At 39.3% G+C, this 18142-nt stretch overlaps 1 protein-coding gene across 1 annotated transcript; it reads left to right on the top strand.

Annotated features, from left to right (window-relative positions):
* Window positions 1-15850: 15850 nt before the first annotated feature.
* LOC122011121 lies at window positions 15851-16641 on the top strand. The gene is made up of 2 exons (XM_042567549.1): window positions 15851-16251; window positions 16407-16641. Exons 1-2 carry the CDS (start codon window positions 15851-15853, stop codon window positions 16639-16641), a joined length of 636 nt encoding a protein of 211 aa, XP_042423483.1.
* The last annotated feature ends 1501 nt before the right edge of the window (window positions 16642-18142 follow it).

Raw genomic sequence — 18142 nt, forward strand, 5'->3', positions numbered from 1 at the left:
ATAATAACCAAACGTTCTCTGGACTGTCCGGTTCTGACTTCGAATTTTCCATCCGGAAACTCTTGGTCGAACCGGCATCTACTGTTCCCTCACTAGGGAACACGTCCTCACCTACTCCACTTAGGAGAATTTACCTGTTGTCATACCCGTCCTCCAGACCGACTGGACTTTTGCTCAGCGCCCGAAGCTCCAGGACTTTCTACTGGACATCTACTCCATGACTCGTCCAATTTTCCACCTGGTTCGCGACACCAGGACTTTCCACCTAGAGTCCCCAACTTTAGGACTTTTTCCCGAAGCCCTCAACCCACCAAGACTTTCCGCCTAGGGTTACCACCCCTTTAGGACCTAGGGTTACTATCTCCTAGATTTTTCAATCTGCCTAACCGCAGCTAGGACTTTTGCCTAAGTACACTTAGGGCTTTCTTGCAAACTCATTCAAATATGTTAGACAATAAATTACCTTAACTTTGAACCCTTTGTCATTATCAAAACTTAGGTTCAATCGTTGGATGCTTCCCGCACCAACAGTACATAGCAGAATCAGGAGTCGATCATTGAGTTGAGAAGAAAATTTGCGGACTAATATACCAAGGCCTACGTTCAACGTAGTTTTCTTAAAATAAATTCGCCCCACCTCTGGCTGTGCTTCGAGGTTCTCTTAGGTCATTTATTTCCTAGGATACAATGGTAAAACCATACACGCAACCAAACACTAGTTATTCATGACAAACTAAGAATGCACTCGAGTGCTATCATGAGTAGTTCAGCCGAACATATGCACGGTTGAGAGAGTTTTGTGGGAGAACATGGGTAAACAGAGGTTTGCTTCTTGCTTTTCCTCTCACTTTATCTTTCACTTATCTTCCAGTGCTCTCTATCATTTGCTCAAAATCCAACCTCCTTATATAAGAGTCCTCATCTTGCCGACAATGAATGACTAAATTATGGTCATTTAGTGCTGGGTTTAATGTCGTCATTAATGTCAAAACGTTAAGAAATCATTATTAATGGGTTTAATGTCGCCATTAATGCCGAGATGTTATAAAGTTACCATTAATGAGTTTAATATCATCATTAATATCGAGACATTACAGAATCACCATTAAATTTATATTAATGCTTCCATTACCCTCTTGAGTAGGTAGCAAAAAGAGATTCAGTGGCAAAATGTTGGTTTATTCACTTGGGCAAATTTTGCCTCAACCGGTCTAGCATTCGACGTGTGCAGGTCGTGCTCGCACATGAGTCAATCTTGATTTAATACAATACGGGCCTTAAATTGCATCCACCCTTGTGCACCCACGCGTGAGAGAGTCTCTCCTCATGCATATGTTTACAACATCAATGCATGTGCCATAATTTAAACTAACAATAAAGCTAAGAGACTTTTAATGTGGGACTAACAACCCATGCACAATAAAGTCTCTTCGTCTGCACCTTTTTATTCATTCTTATTTTCAACAATCCCCCATATGAATGAAATACATAGTATGTGATAATATTTGGCAGTTGAGTCAAGTATAGGATAGGTAGATTTTATCCTTTCAACCTTCCCTTATAAAGATTTATTTGCATACTGGCTGACAGTAGACATATGTCCTTAAATTATTCTATTGTTTATATAAGCATTGATAAATCTCATCCAAGACTCTCCCTGATACAACTCAGTTCTCATGAGTATATTTATTCTTAGCCATGAATAGGCCTAGTTCTGTGAAAAGTTCTAAGAATTATGTCTCTAATTCTCTTTGAAGCAGCTCAACTTCTTTCTCATATGGGTGATCCCTTGAGAGTAGTCATATATTCTTCTTAATCATTAAAAGCCCATCAACTTACCCTGATCCAATCACTATTTTATTGGGTTATCCCCCTAAGTATGTCTAATTAGTGCAAATTAGTTATCCCTTTGAACCTAGTTCTTGGGATCTCTAGTTAACATAGGTTGGGTGTCATCTACACTAATCACTGACAATAACATCAAACTCATTTCTCGTGATGAGCTTGCAACTAACTCTTGATTTAATCCTTTGGTTAGCGGATCATCTAGGTTATCCTTTGACTTCACATGGTCAACAGTGATAACTCCCATTAAGAGTAGTTGCCTAATGATATTATGTCTATGATGTATATGGCTAGACTCTACAACGTATATGCCTAAACTTACTATTATATAGATGACTTTGTGCTCTGACAATTGTTGATAGACTATCGCAATGTATGCAAATTGTCAGCACCAGTTTCAGCCATCTCGGAATATCTTCCAAGAATTGTATTAGCCATTCAGCCTCTTCACCATATTTTTCAAGAGATACAAACTCATATTTCATCGTGGATCTAGTTATTACGGTTTGCTTAGAAGATTTTCAGGAAATGACTGCACCTCCTAGAGTGAATACATATCTACTCGTAAATTTAGAGTCTTTTATGTTAGATATTCAACTCGCATCGTTGTATCCTTCGATCACAGTAGGATATCTCGTATAGTGCAATCCATATTTATGAGTGTATCTCAAGTACCTCAGTACTTCAATACTCTTGTTATTCCTTTCCAGTGCTCAACACCGAGATTACTCGTATATCTACTTAATTTACTTACTACGTAGGCCAAGCCTAGTCATGTACAACTCTTCAGGTACATTAGTCTTCCAATTACTCAAGAGTATTCTATCTAAGAGATTCTTTTACTTCAATTTTTTGATAGATATTGACTCATATCTATCGACATTCATGCCAATACAGTATCACCCTTAGTGAATTTCTCAAGAATCTTATCCACATAATGGGACTGACTAAAAATAAGTCATTCTGTTGTTCTAAGAATTTTAATTCCTAGAATCACATCAACTAGGTCATGTCTTTTATGTCAAATCTAACATATCTTTAGTGGATTTGATTATCTTATCATTACTCTCAATGATAAGTATGTCATCTACATATATGCATAAGATGACGTAGCCATTCTCTGTGGCTTTTATATAGATACAATTATTGTAAGGAAATATGTTGCTAAACACGCAAACGCGCAGCGGAAAAACATATTTCCTCCAGAAGATCCATGCGAAGGGAAAGAGTAATTCCTACATATACTAAGTTTTCTAACATAGCATGAGAGATTATACCTTTGGTGCGTGCTCACGGACTCCCGATAGCTCGGATCACAGCACGATCTCATGTTCGCGCCTCTACGGTATCCACACAAACAAGTGTTCATTTGTCTCACAAACTCACAAGATGGAGAAAGGTTGTGCTAGCAACCTATGGAGTGGATTTCGACCAAGAGAGGAGAGGAGCAATGAGAATGAAAAAGTGCCCAAAAATGAAGAGAAAATTGCTTAAGTATTTTCATCCAATGAAAACACTTATTAGCATTAATGGCCTTAATGAGTATTTACACTCCATTAAGGATCACACTTGTAACTCCTCATTTCAAATGAGTGTAACTCCTCATTTCAAATCAATTTTGAAAATTGAATGAAATGTATAATTAAATTTCAAAATTTAATAATTATCTCCATTAATCCTCACTTGAGTCTAACTCAAGTCTAATTTACTTGGGTCTAACTCAAGTCTAATTCAATCGAGTCTTACTCAATTAATCCTCATGCAATTCAAATTCAATGAATGACTATTTTATTAATTCAAATTGACTCCTTGAGTCTAATTTGAATTGGACTTAATCCAACAATTAGATCCAATTGAGTCCAATTTAATATGTCCAATTCGGATTAGACTTAATCCAATGATTCATCATATGAACATATCTCCAAATCTACTTGTTCTTTGTGTGACCCAATAGGTTCTCGTAACGTTGGCAATGTACCCAAATCAACATTTAGATACATAAGCAATGAGTGAATCTAGCAAGGCATCATTGCTACCCAAGTGACGAGAAGGTCAAGATCCGACCTAACTTGTCCGTGGTTATTATCTTGTATGACTTGGTCCCTCTATCCTTGATATTTAGATTGATCAATGAGGCATAGACTGTGTCATCCTCTTATCAACCTTTGTGTTTCTTGATCTCTAAGTAGACACACTCAATCAAATAAGCTCAATATCTCATATTGACTCATTTGAGCATGGTCATGCTTTCTTTGTGTCCTACTAATCAAGGGGCCCACAGATATCGTGTCCGTCATATAGAAAGGATAGATCTCATCTACATCACTCACATCCCTCCGCATAATTCATTGCATACCAGTGATCGACTTTATTGTCCACCTTGTTACAGGTGACGTTTGCCGATACCAAAGTACATAACTCCTTATGTAGGGAACCGTAGTGACTTCAGGTCTAAGGACTATTCATACCAATAGTCACATGAGAATGTTTTTGACACTCATATAACGATCCATGAAACATTCTCATGGCGGGTCATTCAGTATATATTCTCTAATATATACTCATGTGTCAACCTGATATCTCATATCCATGACTTGTGAGATCAAATCATCCGTTGACCTACATGCTAGTCTCAACGCATTAATATTGTCCTTATATATTAATGCTCGAGAAATAGTTAAGAGTAATGTTCTCTACAATATCTCACTATCAATTCAACCAATTGATATACTGTAGATAAGAACATACTATCCAAGGACATTATTATACTTATTCAATTGGCACTGAACTGAAATAAATATAATAACCAACTTTGTCTTTTATTAATAATGATATATGATATAAAATGAGTCCTTTATAATCATCTTATAATTGGTACTAGGGCTAATACTAACAATTATAACATTCATTAATCTTGAATCTACATTTCTTTATGGCATTACAAATTTCTCATGTCACTACTTTGGTGCTTGTTTCAAGCCATATAATGACTTCACCAATCTACAAACCTTATTTTTCTTTCCTAGTATAGAAAATCCCTTAGGTTGATTTCCTCTTCTAAATCTCCGCTTAGAAAGACTCTTTACATCCATCTAATATATTTGGAGATTCCATAGTGTTGGATCGAGACGCGCTAGAGGAGGGGGTGAATAGCGCTCGCGGCTAATTCGTTTGATTCGTAAAACACTCGAGTAATTAAAACGCAACGGAAAATAAGAAAGCAAGCACACAGAGACAGGAGGATTTACTTCGTTCGGGGCCTTGATCGACTCCTACTCGAAGGCCCGCGATCCTTGATCGCTTTCCGTGGGCAACAACTATAAGCTCGTAAAAACTATTACAAACTAATTACAATTCAAAGCAGTAAAAAGATTATACCAACAACAAAGGACTAAATCTGAAGCTCCGGGTTGTTGGGGTGTCATTACAGCACTTCGAGATCGTCTCGTAGGCAGCTTGTAGCAGATAGTTCACTTGGAAGAAGATATTTCAAGCTGCTGGTCGAGATGTCCTTTTATTGGACGTTCAAGGCGCCTCCAGTGCCAGTCAAGGCGCCTTGAACCCCAAAATTTATCCCTGTTCCTACGCTATGATAACCTCCGCTGACTGCTGCTTATCCTAACTTGAAGGCGCCTTCAATGGTCCAAGGCGCCTTCAATCCCTATGAAGGAGCCTCCAGCTCCACTTCGCAGCCAGCTTCAGGTTTTGCACCCGAGGCGCCTCCAAGTTCCATGGAGGCGCCTCGGACACTGTTCATCCAAGGGAAAACATCATTATTTTGTACCTGCAAGATATGTTAGTCTCAAACAATATCCTGCAACACAAAGTTAGCATAAAACAACAGTATAAATATGATAAGGAATATTATGACAGTCTCCGGACTGTCCGGGTCTGACTTCGGATTTCCGACCCGGAAACCCTAGGTCGACCCGACGCCTACTGTTCCCTCTACGGGGAACGCATCCTCACCTACTCCACTCAGGAGATTTACCTGCTGCCAGTGCGATCCTCCAGATTGACTGGACTTTTGCTCAGCACTCGACGCTTCCGGACTTTCTGCTGGACATCCGCTTCCCGGCTAGTCCAGTCTTTCACCTGATTCACGACACCAGGACTTTCCACCTAGGGTTACCACCCCCTAGGACTTTTGCCTGAAGCCATCGACCTGCCAAGCCTTTTCGCATAGGGTTACCACCCCCTATGACCTAGGGTTACCACCCCCTAGGGTTTTCCCTTTGCCTAACCGCAGCTACGACTTTTCTCCACCTAGGGTTACCGCCCCCTAGGACCTAGGGTTACCACCCCCTAGGATTTTTACCTGCCTAACCGCAGTTAGGACTTTCCTGAAACACTCATTCATCATGTTAGATAACAACAACCCTTAACTTTGAATCCTTTGCCATTATCAAAACTCAGGTTCGATCGTCGGATGCTTCCCGCACCAACACATAGAGCTTCAATAGTCAATAACATTCTTATGGAAGTTATTCTCAACACCAGAGAATATGTATCAAAGTAATCAAGGTCTTCTCATTGTCAATCTCCTTTGATTATCAATCTTGTCTTATACTTATCAATTGTGTCATCTGACTTCATTTTTCTTTTTGAAAATCCACTTGCAACCTAATGATTTACTTCCCGGAGGAATATCCATAAGTTCCTAAGTGTGATTTTGCAAGGTAGATTGTATCTCAAATGCAATTGCCTCTCTTTAATAAGATCCATCAAAAGAGCTTACTGCTTCTAGGTAACTCCGGGGCTCACTTTCCAACATAAAAATGATAAAAGCTAATCTGTAGGATTTTTCTACCCATGCTCTTTTGCTTTGTCTAAGCTCAACCTCGATTGGTTCCTCATCATCATCTTCATCTTGTGTTTCATATGCCCATTTTGAGGAGTTAGCTTCCTCTCAGGTCTTATATAGAAACACATGCTCGAAAAATGGGACATTTCTTGATTCTATTATCAAATTTTTATGTATATATGGTATTTATGACTCATACAAAAAAAAAAAAACCGATACACACTGTTATTATGTGTATATCCAATAAATATGCAATTAACAATCTTTGATCATATCTTAATCCTTTTCAGATCAGGCACCAAAACTTTGGTAAGACACCCCCACATTCGTAAATATTTATAGGACGATTGTCTTCCATTCCATAACTCATAAGGACTCTTGTCTATTTTCTTTTGGGACACCTTATTTAAAAGGTAATTAATTGTTAACACCGCCCCCCCCCCCCCCCCCCAACACTAACTCTGACAGTCCAGAGCTCAATAGAAGAGCATTCATCATTTCCTTCCACTTGTGCATTATGTAGTTCTTGAAGTCCTTCCAGTCTAGAGACAGCTTCTCAATGATAGCAGTCATCTAGAAGGTTTCACTCAAAACCATCCCTTCTAAGTGCATCTCATGCAAGATCACCTGAAGCTCCTAGACTTGGATAATCACCATCTTGTTGTCCAGGAATTGGCCTACTATGAACTTCTTTTCTAGGGACTCTCACAGCTCCTTAGTTATTCTCTTTGTGTTATACACAATGTACAGTGAGGTGACAAGGCAGTTGAGGATGTAGTTGTTGGGATGTATACTATAAGCATAGCTTTTGTATGAACATCTATTTTGAAATATTTTGAAATGAGAATCACTTTGGTTAAATGTTTGCATTTTATATTTATATATATGTCAATGCAGTTGTCCATTTAATTTATATTGTAGATAACATGGTGTGTGGTGCCACATAGAAGATCATGTTATCGGTTCCTTATAAATTATAAATAGTAGCTCACAACCAATATGGATTGGGACAAACCATTGGAATGGTTACAGTGTAATTTGGTATTAGTTTGTCTTGATTATAAAATTACACTAGTACACTATGTGTGTATTGAGCAAGACTATTTGATGTTGTTTGATTTGTACTGACTATATAAAAGAACAAAACCTCTATTATTATGGATGTGCGTCCTCTTAATCCCTATATAATAAGAAGTACGTATATTTAATATTTATTTCTTTAACTTATCAATGGGTGAGATTTATTCATTAAATCAATAGGCCCGATGAGTTGGGAAATAATATTGTTTATATGGTGTGTTGTTGATTATAGAAGGAATCTGTGTCCTAATTATTTAGGTTGATGATGTCCCCTTGAGGAGCTCATAAGAATTATCATGTAAACCCTGCACGTGGACTTAGTTCGACATGATAATAAAGTTGAGTGGTACTACTCCTGGAATCAGATGTTAATTAATTGAGTTGTCAGTAACTCAATTAATTAACGAACATACGATATCTTAAACACAGGGAGATTAACGCACTCATGATAAGAATGAACCCATATTGTAATATAGCATTGATGCGGTAGTTCAATAATAACCCTTTAGTGGTATGAGTTATTATTGATGGACTTGAGTTGAGTGTTCGGGCCGAACACAAGAAGCCCAAGCCCATCAGGAGGCCTAAACCAATTCCTCCTCTAGGTCCCTGTTGTAGCCTCTATATAAAGCCTCGCATCCACCCATCCATAACTTAGTTTGGTTTAACTTGGTTTTGGTTTAGTTTTAGAAAGGGAGATTTTTTTTCTAAACAGAATTCTATTATTTTTCTTTCTTTGTAACTGACGGCAAAGATTATAAAAGGAGTAGGTGGTGCCTCCTAAAACATAATTTTCCCACAAGCCTCTTCTTCTCCTTACTTAGGGTCGGCGTCATCCTATCTCTTCCTTGATGGCCAGTGCCCCCCTCCTCCTTGGTGGTTGGCGCCCCCCCTCCTCCTCCTCGGTGGCCGGCGGATTGGAGAAGAAGAAGAAGAAGAAGAGAAGGAAGAAGATTAGAAGGTGTCTCATCCTAGAGCCTCCTTTTGTAACCGGCGGTTTGGAGAAACGAGAGGAAGGGTGGTTGTTGTCTTGGTAGATCATGGCCCACATGACGTCCAAGAAGAGGAGAGGAATACGGCAGAAGATCAAGAGGTCTTTAGCTACAAATGAAAGGTACAACTAGTTCTTTAATTCCCCTACGAAATTAGGTTAGTTTTCTTTGTATTGATTTTGAATACCAACATAAGAGGCCAGCGATCTTGTACTTTGATCAAGATGTGCTTTGATCCGTCAAGAACTTGCTTGATTGATCAAACACATGTCTGATCGAACATGTGGGTTGCTAGAAAAAGTTCTGTACTTGTACAATTTTTGTACAGGGAAATTTAAACAGAACGGAATTACAGCACCTTCAATAGTTTCGACAAAGAAACTCAAAGTGAGTCCATGCCTCCACTGTACTAATTGTCTATACATCAGCATCCTCAATACGCTTGGGAGAGTTCTCGGTCAAGAACTTAGCCAGATTGAGCGTGGTTAAGTAGAAGAGCATCTTCTATGCCACCTCTTGAAGTTCAATCTAGTGAACTTCTCTGGCCTTTCCCTGTAGTTGATTGACACAGTTCTAATCGGGGTAGAGGATGTAAGATACCTTAAAATTAAATAATAAATATTATTGGACGAAAAATCTTATTGGATTTTTTTGGAAATTTTAGAAATTTTTCAAGATTTAAACAGAGTCCGTATGACTCGTTTAAAGGGGATGAATTTCGGGACTAGTTGGAGGCTTGTTTGGGACACCATTTAAATGGGAGTTGATTGAGTTAATAAAACCTAAGTTTTCAATTAAAACCTAGGTTTTATTTTATTTTCGTTTCTTTCCTTTCCTTTATCGATTTTTCCCCTTTTCACTCCCGATCTCCACCACGCCTTTCTCTTCTCATCGGCACCCGATGACAGTGATCCACCACCGCCTCTCATCGTCGTCATCACCGTGAGCTTCGGAGCCGAGCCATTTTTCCCCGGCAGGCCGCTTTGCGCACGATTCATCATTGCCTTCTTCCCCAATCCCGACCGTCGTCGCTCGATTTCTCTGATCAACCGTGGTCTCTTGTGGATGCCGATTTCTTCTCCTCATCACCGGAATTTGGATCAAGGAGGTCCAGCGCTTCCTCCTCACCAAATCTTGGACCGGGGGAGGAAGGCGCCTCCGCCGGAGCCTTCTTGAAGTTTTGCCCTAGCTCAGATTTGTTGTCGGTGACCATTCTGTTCCCCACCTTATGACTTTCACTCGCAATCCCGACCTTTGGAGTCAAATCTGGATCATCACCAGCTGGAGCATATCTTGATCTTCTCCATTTCTTGTGGCTGATTGGGGTCTCGGCTAAAGAATTAGGGATCAATTGAGGTGAGTAGGGCTCTATTCGATAAGGAATTCAGTAAACTAATTGTTCTACAGCTAGGTTCTGTGTTGATTTTTGGATAGAAGTGGTGTAGGGAATCTTTGGTAGCTGTCGACAAGTGTTCTTGTGGGGCTGTGAGTTTAGATCTACTGCTACCTCTTAAGGTAAGTGTTTTTCCAGTGATGTACCTTGGGTATTTTCTCTTTTGTATGTCGCTAAATTAGGTTTAGGTTTTCTAATTAGGTTGTATTATGGTTAAGGTTAGTTGGGGGATTAATCCATAATCATGTTTGATTAGGGTTATTCTAATTAGGTGGGGGAAAGTTGTTTAGTTAATTACTTTCTATGTAATTAGCTAAATATACTATGTGATCGTAGGCCTTGGATTCAAGACGAACGTCTCGACGTGGGATTTCTAAATATGATCTACGTATTAAGGCGGGTATTTCTTCCTTAGCTCTATGTAGATTTTTATTGAGCTTAGTGCATGATTTTATGTGATAGATTAGATTGTTTTACCTTATATCATGTTCGTTTGTTACTCTCCTGCTTGATATTTATGTTTGATCTTTGAGGTTTTCTAGTTATATCATATACAGTCTCGACTCTTGATATCTACTCTGCTATGTTCACACGTGTAGAGTATGTATTATAGGGATTATCGGGTTGTTTGTATTATCATGCTGATTGAGCATATGACGGAGATTGTACGTAGGATGGTATGTGTTATAGGAGTCATCATGTTGACCTTACATTTGCATATTGTATGCACACACACGTATTTGTTATGTACTTTTGGAGGAGTTGTGTTGATTGTATATTTGTTGTATATACACGTGTCTGATGTGTTTTACTGGAGGATACATGTTGATCGTACCTATGTTCTGTATACATGTGTCTAGTGGGATTTTTGGTGGATTATACATGAGTAGTGTGTACATGTGTTTGGTGGGATATGTGGGGGATATTATGACGATTATACTCATGTTGTGGGGGTACTTATATAGATTTAGAGGTTGCATGGATGATGACAGTGTTCGTATCATGATTATATATATATCATGTTCATCATTCATTGCATACTGACGATTATCGTCTCCCTTGTGGTTGAGAGGGTTGTCAGTCTTTTATAGTTGTCCATTCTGCCACTGATGGAGAGTGGTAGCTAGGAGTGGAGCTAGTCCTGTCGCACTTACTCGGTCCCTCAGTGTTCTGTCAGTCTCGATCACTCTAGAGTAGTGAGTCTTGAGGGTACAGTAGTCAGAGAGGCTAGAGATATGAGTGGTCAGGGACCCTTAGCTATGTAGTTAGATAACTACTTAGCTAACCGTCCGCTTCAGCCGCCTATAGCGGTGCATGTACTGGAGGCTAGTATGGTTTGTCACGGACCCAAGCCTCTTGGCCATACAGGGGTTGTGGTGTCTAGAGAGGTGGCGGGGTGACTATGGAGCATGCATACGCATATGCATATGATGCGTGGTGCATCTTTGGAGAATATATTTACATACATGCCTAGTAGATACTATATGCATGTGATTGTGGTTGTTGCACTTGTTTGAGATATGTTTGTTGCATATGGTTGTCATGCTGCATACATGTCATTTATTTTACATGTATATGCAGTTGTATTTATATTGCACAAGTGCCATGAGTGAGTTTGTTGCAGATCCGGTGAGTCTACTGATCCTTGTACCATGTGTCGTTTCCAGATTGGGTATGTGTTTATCATTTTGTCGGTTGTAGTATGTGCAGTTTTTGTATGTCAGTTATGATCGTTATATCATGTGAGATAGATTGGTAGTTGTGTTTATTGGATATGTTAGTATGATCATGTTCTTTATTCTCTACTGAGACTGTATACTTTGATCTCCATATTTATTTATAAACCATGCACTATCCTGTCTATTACCCGCTGAGTTACCTATGCTCACCATCGCATATATATCTTATGTTTTCAGGTAGATGGTTGGAGTGTCGCTCGGAGTATCCTGTCTGTCGGGTCCTACGTCACATCCGAAGACCTTTTTGGGTTCGTTTTATGATTTCCTTGTATTTGTGTATTTGGTGTTGTTATTATATTTGTGTTGTTGTGGTTATTGTATAAAGTCTAGCCGGCTAGCAGTGTTTTTATTTGTGTTTGTATGAGCTTGTCTTTATGTTTTTCCGCTGTATTGGTTTTGATTACAACTGAGTGAGCTGATAAAAATATATATAACTGCGTGTTTGTTGTTATATTTGTCCAGCCGTGTAGGCTAAGATTATTAACTGCATGGTTGTGTATATATTCCATCCGCATGTGGATGATGTATATTTTGTATGTATGTATGCTTCAGATTGTCACCGATACAAGGGAGATGCTGTCGAAATTTTTCGGTATGGACTCCTTTGGGGCGTGACAGAGGGGGCCTTCATGTGTTGAGTCTATTGCACCTCAACACTTTGTTCTGTGACCATCTTAACATAATAAAATCTGTTTCAAGATTGTTGGACAATCTGTTGCTGGAGATATTGGAGAAAATTACTGAATTAAAATTACACAAAATCAATTCTAACTTATCTGTTGAGAAGACTTGAGCAGATAATCTCAGGCTGCTAGTGGGGATTGTTTTGCCAAGCTTTTGTTGGATCGCGGCGGCCGATTAGAATAGGGGTTGAATAGCCTATAAACAAAAAAGGAAAACTTTTCTTGAACTTTCTTAAACTAACACTTGCATAAAATGTAAAAGCAATAAATTAAAACTAAAAAGACGAGGCACAGAAAGATTTATTTGGTTACAACTGGGGAGGTTGTTAATCCAAGGAAGATGTCGCACTAGAATATCTTCTTCAGGCGGAGAAGCCTCTTACAGCAATGAAAGCGCAAAAAGAAAGAAGCTAAACTCTAAAAGAAGCACACAAGTATTGGAATTACAATTTCTGAGTTGATTGAAAGCTTCTGGACCAAGGCTGTATTTATAGCCTCGGTCGGGGTGCACCGAAGGGGTTCCGGGCGCCCTGGGAGGATAAAACTTTATCCCCCAACGTTCAGATCGCGATTGACGCGATCTGGTCAAAAAGTCAACTTCGGGTGCCCGGAAGGGTTTCGGGTGCCCCGAACTGGTCTGGGCGCCTCGGACTGGTTCGGCCGCCCCGGGCAGTTCCGGGCGCCCCGGGCAGTTCCGGGCGCCCCGGTTGGGAAAGTCAACCTCGTTGACTTTTTTCAGCCCGGGTCTTCTTCTCCGGCTCCGTTCGCCTCAGTCCGAGTCTTTCGCTCGCTTGGGTGATCTCAGCCATCCAGAATAGGGCTCACCTGAACCCAACTTCCGGTCTTCTCAAGCAAGCTTCCACTCCGGCTTCTCGTCCCTTGGAATCGCCGCGTGCTTCCTTCTCGTTCGCCAGCGTACTCATCCGCAGTCTTCGTCCCTCGGTCGCACCTCGTGCTGACCTTCTCGCTAGTTGCGTCTCTTGCTCTTCGAGCAGTCTTCCGCTCCGGCTTCTCGTCCCTCGGAACCACCGCACGCTTCCTTCTCGTCCGCCAGTGTACTCTTCCGTAGCACCTCGTCCCTCCGACGCACCGCGTACTGTCCTTCTCGCTAGCTGCATCTTCCGCTTGACTACCTATGCTCCTAAACTCCTGCACACTTAGACACAAGGTTAAAAACACACAGGACCTAACTTAACTTGTTGATCACACCAAAATAACCTTGGGGTTCCAACAACTTTCAGTAGTCCGAGCAGCGGAGTTGATGTGGTGCATAGCAGAATTAGGAGTCAATCGTCGAGTTGGAAAGAGAATTTTCTAACTAAGATACCAAAGGCTGCTTTTAATGTAGTTTTCTTGAAACAAATTCACCTCACCTCTGATTGTACTTTGAGGTTCTCTCAGGTCATCTGTTTCCTACGATACAACGGTAAAATCATGCACGCAACCAAGTACTAGTTGTTCGTGGTGAACTGAGAATGCATTCGAGTGCTTATCACGAGTAGTTCAACCGAACGGATGTACGACTGAGAGAGTTTTGTGGGAGAGCATGTGTGGACAAAGGTTCACTTCTTGCTTTTCCTCTCACTTTCTCTTTCATTTATCTTCCGCTACTTTCTATCCTTTGCTCAAAATCCAGCCTCCTTATATGGAAGTCCTTACTTTTCCTACAATGAATGACTAAATTATGGTCATTTAATGCTGTGTTTAATGTCATCATTAATGAGTTTAATATCTTCATTAATGTCGGGATATTACGGAATCATTATTAAAGTGTTTAATATCGTCATTAATACTGAGATGTTACGAAGTCGCCGTTAATGAATTTAATTTCACATCCCTATTAATGTCGAGACGTTACAGAATTGTCATTGATTTCATATTAATGCTTCTGTTACCCTCCTGAGCAGGTAGCAAAAAGATATTCGATGGAAAAACATTGGTTTATTCACTTGGGCAAATCTTACCTAGACCAATCCAGCATTTGACGTGCGCAGGTCGTACTCACACATAATTCAACCTTGGTTTAATACAATCTAGGTCCTGAATTTACACCCACCTCTATATACCCATGTGTGAAAGAGTCTCACCCCATACATATGTTTATAATATCAATGCATGTACCATAATTTAAATCAACAATAAAGTCAAGAGACTTCTAATGTGGGACTAACAACTCATACACAATAGAATCTTTTCGTCTCTACCACTTTATTCTATTGACATTTCCAACAACCTAATCTATTATTGATCAACTACCTTCTTTTATCACTTTAGCCTGAATCTGTTAACAACTACCTAAGTTGATTGTATTCTACCATGGGGCACTATAATCCTTAGGTCATCTGTTTGTTGTAATGCAACTTTGTCAAATTAATGGGGGTGTCCTATTTTCTTATTGTAACATTAGCCGACTGGATGTTAGTATCAGTTGATTAACTCCATCTCATTGACTATCTAGTCAACTCAATCCTGAATAGAGATAACTTGTTCATTGGTTGATTACCTGAGTAAAGTAAAGTTAAGTGAAATTCATCTTAATGATCGTGTATCATCTAAGTTGAGATTTTACCCTTGCTCATGCGTATAAGCCTCTGAACTCTTATATCTTGCTAGAGCTCACCTATGGAGCTTGACTTTGCCATCATAGTCATTTCCCATTAGAGCAACCACAGTGGGAGCTCTTTCCGAGCTCCCACTGTGACGTGGACTGAGTGAAAAACCTCCCTCCCATAGTGGAGGGAGGTTTTTTGATTAAAACGAAGAAGCGGCTCTGCCGCTTCTTCGTCTTTTAATTTTTTTTTATTTTTTTAATAATTAAAAAAAAATCAAAAAGTCTGGTACCTGCTTCTCATTTCAGTGAGCACAGCCGTTGAGCAACGGCTAATTTTTAGCCGTTGTTCAACGGTTATAATTTAATTTTTTAATATATAAAAAATCTATAAATATGAGATCTATTTCATTCATTCCATTCATTCCATTGCTATCTTTGCTCTCAACTCAATTCTTCCTTTCATTCCCTATTTGTATTCGAGATGGATGAAAATCTCAATACTTCCTTTACGAATCTTTTGAATTCTTCAAATACGGAAGGAAATACATCTTCTCAAAATACTCGCATTCCTCCAAATATCCAATATCCTCATTTTTTCTCTCAACCACAATATCCTCCAAATTTTCAAAATATTTCATATGTTCCACAATATTCTCCAAAGTTTCCAAATTCCCAAAGTTCTCAAAATTTTTTTCAGCCGTGGAATCAAAGTAACACCGCCTCAGCTCCATTTGGTATGTATTCATCCCAAGACTGGTCAGCAATGGGTAGCCAACTTGGGATGTCTTATCCTTACGGGGTTTCTCCTAATCAACCACCTGTCATACTTTCGAATGAATCTAGAAGGGCGACTATTGATCCATCTATCAGCGACAAAGAATCTCTAACGCCATCATCTGTTCCAGCAACTCAGGTGCCACCACACTCATTACAAGAAGAGCGTGAAGTTGAGCTGGAGGAAAATGAATCGAAAAGAAGATTCTGGTCTCCCGATGAAGATGTGGTCCTTGCGAAGTCATGGGCAACTATAAGCACTAATGCAATCATTGGTAATGACCAGAAGGATCAAACTTTTTGGAAACGTATTGGTGATTACTACAACAAACATCGCTCCACTGGATCTATGACGAGAAGTTATCAGCGTCTGAAATCACATTATTACAGGTTTGCACCGATGGTAAATGAATTTCTGCAACTTATAATAATTTTTATACTCATCGGCAAAGCGGTTGGAGTGACGAAAATGTGTTGGAGAATGCACTGAATATGTGGAAAGCCAACAACAATAACAAGGATTTTAAGTATATACATGTGTGGAGGGTTCTCAAAGACTACGAGAAATATACTCCACAATCAGTTGCTCATTACTCTAACAAGAAGGCAAGGACATCCGAGTCAGGAGGAAACACTTCAACATCAAATCCAGATACAAGTGTTGATTTAAATGACTCTGAAGTCCGCATTCGTCCGATAGGGCAAAAGGCAGCGAAGAGGAAGGGCAAATCTAAAGCCAGAGAGGGCGACACAATGGAACATAACATCGACAAAGAATGACAAGATATTAAAGAATATCAAATGCAAAAAATGGCTCTGCGGGAAGCCAAGATCTTTCATAAGGATTATGAAATTATTATGAAGGATACCAGTGAGATGACACCAGGACAACTTTATTTACATGAAAAAATGGTGGAAAAAATTAAACAGAGACATGGCCTGGTGTAGATGAGTTTACGTTTATTTTTATATATTATTATAATATATGTCTTTTTATTTGATGCAATGTAATATTTATGTTTTTTTTTAAATTATTAATGTTATTTCATGTTAGCAAGTGGTAAATTTAAATTTTATAAAAATTTAATGGTGTATAATGTAAAATATGAAGGATAAATGAGAATTATATATAATGAAAAGTGTGGGACCCATGAAGGAGTTGTTGAGAGGTTTTTTGATAGTGGAAAGAGGTGTGAGGTTTTTAACTTTTGATGTGGTACAGACGTGACAACGAAGGAGTTCACAGTGAAGATTTAACCACTGTGGATGCTCTTAAGTACTTGTCCTTGATGCACCGTGCCTTTGGTTAGCTCCACGTGTCATCTTTCACTTTTCACCTAGGCAGTGCACCTCCACCAATATAATTATCCTCAACATTGCCATTGATGTTTTGAGATATCTCATTCCATCATTCTTCAATCTCTATGAAAATCAAATTATCAAACTATCAACTTGGTCATGTCAAGTCATGCTTCAAAACCGCTCCAATATCATCGTGCTTCTCGTCTTCTAGCCTTAGTCGTAATTTTTTTTTATCTCCATGGACTTTTAAGCTAGGGAGCGTGTCACCTTAGCCACACTAAGTTACATGGTTCTGTGGCTGAAAGGTCCAGGGGTCGATCCCCGGGGTGTCACTGCCTGGGGTTAACGTCTCCGCTATGCACTTTCCACCTGTGTACCTGCATTTACCTCCCTCCATATCCGTGGGACCGGCTCTAGGGGGGCCGCTGATGTGGCGGTTCCACATTTTTTTTTTTTTTTTAGCCACACTAAGTCGTCGTCATCATCATCACCTTACCTTCGTAAAATCATGCGCTCTATAAACTCTATATTAATTTATCCAAATATATGCACATTCACATGCACATATATGAAACTACCATGCAAGATCTATTTGAAAAACCCTCGGCACAAATATCAAAACCTGAAGTTGATCCGACCAGCACAATTACACCATTGGAGGCCAAATAGAGAGATTAATCCTATTTTTTATAATTACTTTTTACAATAATTTTAAACACATTCTACAAATTTAATAACTTTTTTTCTTCAAAATGTTCCTAATTTTTTGGTTTTTTTTTTTGTTTTTTTTTAACCAAATACTATCATGAATTCATCGAGATGAAGACGTCAAATCGATTACTACAATTTGCATAAGCCAGTGAAGATAAATCTCGTCTAGTGATAGAATTAAGTATTCTCCGTGATAATAAATATTGGGTTACAATAGTTTCACATTAAAAACATATGAAAAGGATCATGAATCTAAAAGGAAAAGATA

This window comes from Zingiber officinale, chromosome 8A (genome assembly GCF_018446385.1).
Source record: "Zingiber officinale cultivar Zhangliang chromosome 8A, Zo_v1.1, whole genome shotgun sequence".
In the NCBI taxonomy this organism is placed as follows: Eukaryota; Viridiplantae; Streptophyta; class Magnoliopsida; order Zingiberales; family Zingiberaceae; genus Zingiber; species Zingiber officinale.

What these genes read in the sequence shown, in the direction of transcription:
- LOC122011121 (XM_042567549.1), top strand. Translation starts at nt 15,851, where the DNA reads ATGGGTAGCCAACTTGGGATGTCTTATCCTTACGGGGTTTCTCCTAAT. An exon ending in CTGAAATCACATTATTACAG is followed by an intron (nt 16,252 to 16,406) that starts GTTTGCACCGAT and finishes ACATGTGTGGAG; the next exon opens with GGTTCTCAAAGACTACGAGA.